The sequence below is a fragment of the Mastomys coucha genome, unplaced genomic scaffold (genome assembly GCF_008632895.1).
Source record: "Mastomys coucha isolate ucsf_1 unplaced genomic scaffold, UCSF_Mcou_1 pScaffold13, whole genome shotgun sequence".
Taxonomy (NCBI): Eukaryota; Metazoa; Chordata; class Mammalia; order Rodentia; family Muridae; genus Mastomys; species Mastomys coucha.
Window position 1 is genome coordinate 53,866,117 of NW_022196895.1, and position 9,286 is coordinate 53,875,402.

A 9,286-nucleotide genomic window follows, 5' to 3' on the forward strand; every position below is an offset into this window, starting at 1 on the left:
CTCCTAATCCAAAAATACTATGAATTACAAAAATAGACTAAAGAGGCAAAACCAAATATGCCTTATGCCTGTATACATTTGTGGAAATTTACATCCTCCAAGAGGAATTTCTTTGAAGTCTGTTTTTCCCCCTATGCCATTTGAATTAAATTTTACCAGAAACTTTAAACTGAATGCAGGCTATGAGATCCTCCTTTCAGATTAGAAGCCTCTCCCAGGTTCTCATCTCAGGGTGGCTACTGGTTCTTTTTCTTACTAAATCACATTTCTTTCAGATGCATTTCACTAACAAGTTCAAAACTAAAGGCTGCAACAGAAGTAATAATGGTGCGCTCTTAATGTTTGGCTCTAGAGGTAGCCAAGCCCCTCATCCCACACAAACACTCATGCTATACCTCCAGCCAGAACTTGAGGCAATAACCTAAAAATAAAATTAGAGCTGGTGTGTGACAAGAGTTGGGGGGGTGAGGGGAGAAAGAATCTGTACGACATTCTAACTTCTTTATATTATATCCGACATTCAGAAATTATCAACCAATATTAACTTACAGTCACATTGAAATTTGCCTGTGCCTACTTAAAATTGTCAGCATTCACTACCTTCATATTGTAACTCCATTTTCAATTTGTGGTTCATCAATCATTTTACTCAGAAAAAAATTTTGGGAAATCATTACAAATCATTGCAAATGAGCCACAAATTGGATTTGTCACTATACAAGTGAACAGCATTGCTCCAAAAAGAAAAAAAAAAAAAAGCTATTAACAGTCTCAACGGACCACCCTCCTGAAGGATGCAGGAGCACGAGGGGGCAGACACTGTGGTAGGGAACATCCCAGGCTTTCTCACCTTCACAGATGCGGGTTTCCTCACTGAGATAGTAACCCTGTGGGCACTCACACTGGAAACTCCCGAAAGTGTTGATGCAGTTTCCGCCCTGGCAGAGCCCTGGTAACTCCTGACATTCGTCAATGTCTACAAGAGGAGACAGTCCATTAATGATAAAAATCATGACCAAAGAGGCAGTGTTGCGGCTTTCAAACATGACATCTTGTATGGACCACAGACATCTGTGCCCCTAAAGGAATGAATGCCCTTAGGTGCTGGGTTTATTCTGACTGTGATTTTCTTGCCTTTGTTGGAGGCCTGCTGTTTTCTGAGGAGAGTAATGGAAGCAAGCTGTGGGTAATTTGCTGGGGACAACGTAACAAGGGTTTCCTCTTCACAACAACTGAACACCAGATGCAGGGAATGGATGGCTGCTTCTTGGTAAAACTGTTGCTTAGCATGTGTGTGACAGACTGCCTACCTGCAGTTCTGCACATGAATCCTTCTGGCATTGCTTCACACTGACTTTCGTCCCAGGTCCTAGCTTCCCTCTAATTAGGCTATTTATTTAGCTTATTCAAGCCTACATGACATCTGGCGATGAGCTTACCTTCTAGGATGATCGTGATGGGGTTTGGTCTAAAGCCTTCACCCCCAGGACACAGGGTATAATACTCAGCTGCAAAACAATGGAAAGCAAGCAATCGGTTGGATTCCTGGATCCGGGCGGTTTGAGACAATCACTGCTAAGCTCAAATCACACAGCCTCAGGGGTGTCTGTATTTTTCTGTGCCCTTTTAAATTCATTTTCAATAATGTATATCACATTTTACTCCAAAATATCTTTACTTCAATGACTTGCAGTAGGATAACAAAAGTCATTTGTTTAGTGAGTTTTTTTTTTTTAAGAAAACACTTCCTTTTAGATAATGCATATTACAAATATTTTGGCAAGTAAATAAAAAAGATTGCCAGGAGTTTATGGTATAAAGGTCTGGGTTCTGTACATATCAGAACACATGTTTTCTTTTAAAGGGCTCTGTGATTGACTTCAGGATACACTCCACTTATGAACCTGAACTAACATCTTCCCAGAAGGACTGGGACTGGCCTGCATCTGTGATCCCATGAGTAGTCGATATTATGATCTTCCAGACTGGATTGTGGTTGAGATGACTTTTTTTTTTAAAAGAGAAATACAATAGGAAAAAAAAAAAAAAAGAAGGACAGAACTGAAATTCCTTTTCTATAAAACACTCTTGGTGGATTTCAGCATAACTTTCGACAACAGTGTAAGGCCGCCCCTCCCACGGCCCACAGTCCAGGAGTGCCATAGCAACTTGTTTCTCGATCCCGGAGCAGAAGTGTTTTGTTCCTCTCTGTTCCATACTTACTGCTGTTTACAGGGGGGCATGTCTCGCAGGGGTTTCCCCAGGCCTTCCCCAGGGAGCAGCAGCAGGAGGAGCGACTGACGCCCACCCCGACCTCTGTGTTGCAGGACAGACTCCCGTCTCCTCGAGGACCAAACTTCAGGTAACAGTTGCCCACGCGGTTGTCTGCAAAGCAACAGAAGAGCTTAAAGTGGTCCCCACCATGGGGAGAAATCCCCGGGGAGACATTTAAAGGACAAAGTTCAAGATTTTTGCACACTGACAGGGAAGGTACATCCTGACTCCCAGCATAATACAATCCCCCCCACCCCCCTCTATAAACTTCTGCTTTTAAATGTCACAAGGTCAAGTCAACTGTAAGAAGTGGTGACAAGCAGCAGTCACTAGAAACCACAGAACAATTTCCATATATTCGTGGTATAAACAAGGCCAACAAGGCAGTTCTTACTTCCGGGCACTCCGGACATTTCAAGTAGTGTGAATACAAACTGGGGTATTACTAATCTGCATCAGGAGTTTGTGAAGAAGTGGAGGCACATCTCAGAGACATACAAATATGACTAAGTCTGAAACATGTTAACAGTCTCAGTCTGCCCTTTCACCCGCACCTTCCAGTGGTTTCATTTTCATCTTCACTGGGACATTTGCCGATTGTTCAGATTCTGTCAAGCTACATCTCTCTGAAGGCTGCTTGTCTCTATTTACAGTTATCATCTTGAACCCTGGCATTAGATAGTACTCCTCCCTCCAACCCCACCCATGACCTCAAGTTCAAAACTCTCTCCTTTCTTGAGTTCTTAACCTTTCTGCTTATTTCTTCACAAGTTATTTCCAAGTCAACACACCCAACAATCAAACTGGATACTTCTCCCTTTCTTCTTCTCCTCCCGGAGTCTTAGAGGTTTTCAAGCGATGGAACTTACCACTTTTTTTTAGCTGTCCAGCCTTGCTGCCATTTCTAACCTTTTACTCTCACTCCCCTTCCACACCAGTAATAATAAGGCTTGATAACTTTATCTTCAAGATGTATCTGACCATTGACGCCACCGTTGCCTTTCCCCTTAGCCTGAATTCCCGATATCAGCGTCTTTTAAAACCAGGATTATTGCGATGGTTTCCTAACTCATATCTCGACTTCCATCATTGGCCCAAGTCCAGTCTGTTTTTGCCTTTGTAGCCAAAGTAATTCTTCAGAAGAGATGTTTTGGGCCAGGCCACCCCCAAGAGGTCTCATCCCAACCAGAGTATTTTGAAAGTTTTTATGAGTCCACAAAGTACCTTTCACTTCTGGCTGCACACAGCACAGCCATCTGGCTGCTTCTCATTGTTATACTTCATTTGTTTTGGCTGCCAAATCTCGGGTACAGAGACCCAAGTTAACTCATGGTCCCTCCCCTATTAGGTTTGAACTCATTCAACATTCTTTCCTTTCGCTTTCCCTCCTTCAAATCTTCATTCTCCATTCCTTTTTTTTTTCCCCCTGCTGGACCACTCAAAGGACCTTCTAGTAGCTTTTGCATGTGTTCTCATAAAAAGTAGTTTTTAATGTGTCCATTTGAAATTTTAATAAATGACATTTTTGTCATGTATCTGAGATTTAGTGTCTAACCACACTTGCTCTGTGGACAAAGTGTGTATGAATTCTATGATGCCCAAGTGCTTATAGTTCTTGTTTGTTTTGAGATGGGGTTATACTCTGCAGCACAGACTAGACTCTAATACACAATCCTCCTGCCTCAGCTTCCTGATAGCTTGGATTGCATTTTTAAAAATCTGTATAGTTTATATTTAGTAAACTATTTCTTAGTCTGTATCACTACAAATCTTACATACATCTGTCAAGGAGTCAGTGTGTTAATATCTTTGGCATATGAAGTCAGACCAATTTATGGTTCATAGGTTCTTCAGAAGTAAAGATCATTGTTCTTTATTATCTGCATTCAGTGGCTCCTTTTTAACATTTTAAAATAAGTTTTAAAATAGAGTTTATAGAAGAGCAAATCTATACTGAAAAAAAAATCATTGCTTATTTTAGTAAGGACTTGGTCATTACTCACGCAAATATCTACTACCCCCTTTCTTAGTTTTGTACTCAAAACTGTCCTTTGCGTTATACTCAGAATCATCTAGAGTGTTTCTTAAGGGAACCGGCTGTTCTTCTTTAAATGAATTAAAGCGAATACATATTATAGCTCATTGTCAAGAGTTGAAACATTCAACTTTATGTGATTCTATTTATTTCACTCAGCTTTCACTTACCAACACAACCCACGCCAGTGGGGTTCAGCTGAAAGTCAGGTGGGCAGTTACACTCATAGCGACCAGGTGTGTTCACACACAGGCCGTTGACACAGTTTATGGGATCGGCGCACTCATCAATATCTGTGAACATTTAAGATGCCCGTGTTAACATCTTTACTTTGATATACAAAGTGCTATTCCAAGGAACTGAGTGGACCTCTTCCCCAAATTACTAAAGGTAATGTGAAGGACTCAGCTGAGTGATGAGTAAGATTCATCATAAACCCAAAATAGGTTCTGTAATGATAAGGATTTTATGTATGCTTGGTACATGAATGCATGGTGCATCTCTGTCTGTCTGTCTCTGTATTTCTCTCTCTGTCTCTCTCTCTGTATTGTGTGTGTGTGTTTATGTGTGTGTGTGTATTTACAGAATGTAGGGGGGGACAATAGTATTATACTATATAGTCCTGGCTCATTTGAAATTCACTATGTAGAAAAGTCCTGGAACTTATAGAAAATTATGATATTTTCAACAATGTCATTTAACATCCTAATAAATAACCAGTAACTAAAAGTTGCAATTCTGTGGAAGAAAAATTAAGTGCTTAAAAAAAAAAAAAGAATCCAGTGAGAACCTCCACAGGTTCAGAATCGCTCTTCAGCCCATATAGAAGCTCTCTGAGAGGCATAGACCATGGTTCTAGTTAATTTTGGTATGTGATGGCTTTTATCTGCAAGGTTGTTTTTAGTAAATTTTATAAAAAAAAAAAATAAGAGATGTGATACATATGTAAAAATCCACATACACACATGTATGTCATTACTATTTTCGTTTTAAATAATGAAGCTGCTTATCTAAACACAAGTACGTTTCAGTGTAGAAAGTGTAGAGTGTACTTTTCTGTTTTGGAAATATGCACAGCCTAATGTACAGATATTTCAGGAAATCTTTGAGGCGATGGATGACACGTTTAGCATGGAGTGCTGGTGCCACGCCATGGGAACACAGTTGATCCCGGCTGTCATTACCTGTACAGTTTCCCCCTGTCCTGTCCAGTTCATAACCGTCATCACAGATACAGTGAAACATCCCAGGCAAATTGTTACATGTGCCAAAGACACAGATATTTTGGAAGGAGCATTCATCAATATCTGAAGACAAAAAAAATATTATAACGTCATCACTTGTTTACAAAGATATTTAAAGATTGTAATATGTAACAATGCATTTTTCTAAGGTCTCAGGTATTTATAAGCTCTAACATTTTTCCCTCTTGTTTTTTTCCTAGATTTAGAAATAGTATAAATTGTTAATATATCTTATGCATAGGACAAGAAAGATATAAAACAAGAACTATTTTGGCTCAGTGGGTAGCTTATACTTTATCCCCTTCTGCAGCGTTAGGGACCTAACATAGAGATTCTCACATACTAGGCAAGCACTTTATCACTGAGCTCCATCCCATACCTGTACGTCTAATATTATAACTGTTATATAACTATTATAACTGTTTGAATTACAATATACTCAAATAGGAAGAACCAGCTTAGACAGTATTAGCAAAATACACAAATTAAATGCAAACCCATCAAATGAGTGAAGTTTTCAAAAGCAAAAACCAATGAAAAGGTTCTACCTGACTAGGGCAAGCAGTACACATTTTGTAAGTGGCAAACTGAAATAGAAAAATTACACAACACTAGATATTAAATACATCGGTAAAAGATCTTTAATACTTTAAAATTTTTGCTTATTTTATAACCTGACCTATTACCACAAAAGCATTTCTAAACACTTAGAGAAGAACGCTGTTCCCTATAACATGAAATAACACAGTTCAGTTCATTACCCATACATTTCTACATATCTTATTAAAATGCCTCTACTAACAGAGCTGGAGAGACGGCTCAGCAGTTAAGACTGTACTGCTCTTCCAGAGGACCTGGGTTTGATTCCTAGCAGTGACTCACCATTAGGTGTAAATCCAGCTTTGGGGATTTGACTCTTTCTTCTGGGCTCCATGGGCACCCACACTCTCATGCACACAAACCGCCCTACTCCACCACACACATATCCATGTAATCAGAGATAAAAATCTAAGATGTATATTTCCACTAACACCAGAAATTCAGCTAATGAAGCTAGTTCATGAGGCTGAAGCCCAAGGGCAATAAGTGGGAAGTTATCACTCTCGCATGTATGCGTAAACAAAGGCACAACATGGAGTAGAAACAGGGCTGTAGAAATAATGTGCTTGTACCCTCAAAAGAGGGTGGAGATTTTAATATGTAAACTGCCCAATAACTGAGAGGATGCAGCCCGTCCACGACATTTTAGGCTAGATTAGAAAAGTCATTCTTTTCTAAGGAAATGATTCTTTATGGATGATTTTTAAATATTACTTTTATTTAGTGTGTGTATGTCTGTGTGTGTGTGTGTGTGTGTGTGTCTGTGTGTGTGTGTCTATGTGTGTGTGTGTCTGTGTGTGTGTGTGTGTCTATGTGTGTGTGTGTGTGAGTGTATGTGTGTGCATGCACATGTGTGTGCATGTCATGGCTTGTGTACAGAGGTGAGAGGATGATTTGTGGAAATCAGCTCTCTCCTTCCACCACGTGGGTCCCGTGGACAGACCTCATGCCACCAGCCTTGTTGGCAGGCCCTTTACTTGCTGAGCCATTTTTCAAGTTCTCTAGACAAGACATTTCACACTGCCATTTTGAAACAGTTGTATCTTAAATTGAAAAGGGTTCTCTGGTCATTTAAAATAGTTACACTAATTTGTTTCAACCATCTTCCGTTTAAGGTGCCCTTCAAGTTGTGTTCAATGGTCAGCTAATATTCAAATGTATCTTGTCCTTTTCTGGGACAGGAAAGCTGTCCTCTAAGGAGAGAGAGCGATGGTTTCCTCACGAAGGTTACAACCAGACTGCTGGCAGTCCGTGGGCGGAGAGAGAATGGGTCTTCTTTTCAAGCACACACTTCACTCTTTAGTGAGCTTAATCAAAAGCATCTCATTTATCCTAATATGGCATTTGTGTAAAGTAGGGTATGCGAAAACACTGCCTTGATACTGTCAGTCCTCAAAACTCCAAAGGATACAAATCAGAAAAGAATGTCATCTTCCCCGATGACCTCCATCTCCCACATGCACGGGTACAATCCACACTGCTGAATAGTTATGTAATCCTATAAGGCATACTAAGGCATACTTTATCCTTTTACGGCCTACTTCTGGGGTTGGGGCAGGGTGAGGCCTGGCTTTCGGCCTCCCCAGTGCAGTTTGTGTTTGGTTTGGTTGATGTTCATGACGCACTTGTACGTCTGGGCTGGTTCTTGCCATGTCCTTCACACTGTGACAGAGGAAGGGCTTGAGATCTGTTTTATCTTACATCTTTGCCCTATAGTTAGCTTTGGGGGTGGGGGAGGAGAGGAGCAGGAGCCCAAGTTGGAGTTGAGGGGGTCACCTATGTTTTTAAAATTTTTTTAGGGTTTGTGTGAATGACAAATTTTGTTGAAGCTCCATGGTCTCACAACAAAACTAACTTCTTTTCATTCTTCATTACTACTGTATTTTCCTATTGCATGCTGGTGGCCCAAACTACATGTAATGTGAATTGAATCTCTAACTGCAGAAAGAGAATCCAGTTTCCCGCTTCTTGGACAGATTGCATTCTGGGCACAAAGTGCCATTTTTAGGAAAGAGAGAGGATTTGTTTTGCTTTACTCTTGAGCTGAGGTGAACAAGTCCTTGAAGGATGTGTGAGGCTCCTAGTCTTACACACACACACTGCAGACTCAAACATGGAAAGAAATGCCAGAGACAAGCTACTCAAACTTTGCTGAGTGTGATAAACACTGACAGCCAACGCAGGCAATAGTTGATCACCACTTAAAAACTGAAGAGACATGTCACATGCCTGTCATTGAGTGACATGAGAGGAAAAAAGGAAATAATTTTGAAGGGGGGAGGAGGAGGAAGAGGAGGAAGAAGGGGAGGAAGAAGAGGAGGAGGAGGTAGGAGAGGAAGATGAGGGGAGGGGGAGGAGGAGGAAAAGAGGAAAAGGAGGAGGGGGAGGAGAGGAGGGGGGAGGAAGAGGAGGAGGAGATGGGGCCAAACTTCCAATTATTGGTTCTTAGCCAGAAAAAATTCATAAGAAATGAAAGCCAGTCTTCCTCATTACTCATTCCACAAAATAATCCATGCTTAAGCGAGTAGCTTTTATATGTACAGCATGTGTCCTGCAGTCTGCTTCCAGGTGGAGCCCATTCCAACCCCTTTAGTGGTTTCCTTAGCTGTAGCTGATCCAACTGGAAAGTGAACTGGAAGCATGGTGACCCACCTTGGCAGGACCTGCTGTCAGAGGCCGGGGTGAAGCCCATTTCACACTCGCAGCGGTAAGCTCCTGGGACGTTCAGGCACTGGCCGTTCTCACAAAGGTTTGTGTTTTCCGCACACTCGTCAACATCTGCAGAATAAAAAGACATCTCCGTTAAGTTCCAAGTTTTGCCACACTTTTTTTTTCCCTGATGAAATCGGTTTTAGTGGCTGGAGTTGGTGTGAATGGGTTGACCCCATTCGCTAGAGTTGGGATGCGTGGCCAGAGATCACAGATCCACAACTTGTGTTCAGAACACTCAGCTAGAATACATATTGATGCGGTTTCTCTCGGTTCTCCTTCATACCCATGGATGAATCAGTATTAGTAGATAGGACCAAGAGCTCTGGGGTTACATTCATTCATTCAAAAGCACAGCAATGCACCTTCCTGGTTCCCTAGCCTGAAGTGGCTTAAAGAAAATTAGAGACAACATGGAAACAAA

At 41.1% G+C, this 9,286-nt stretch overlaps 1 protein-coding gene across 1 annotated transcript in view; it reads right to left on the reverse strand.

The window, feature by feature from the left end:
- Window positions 1-9,286, reverse strand: part of Fbn2 (fibrillin 2) — a 211,239-nt gene that overhangs the window by 43,548 nt on the left and 158,405 nt on the right. The window contains exons 34-39 of the mRNA XM_031365738.1: window positions 8,806-8,931; window positions 5,494-5,616; window positions 4,480-4,602; window positions 2,224-2,385; window positions 1,440-1,508; window positions 851-976 (exon numbers count right to left, since the gene is read on the reverse strand). Coding sequence (XP_031221598.1) covers window positions 851-976; window positions 1,440-1,508; window positions 2,224-2,385; window positions 4,480-4,602; window positions 5,494-5,616; window positions 8,806-8,931 — 729 coding nt within the window. The remainder of the gene's footprint in view (window positions 1-850; window positions 977-1,439; window positions 1,509-2,223; window positions 2,386-4,479; window positions 4,603-5,493; window positions 5,617-8,805; window positions 8,932-9,286) is intronic.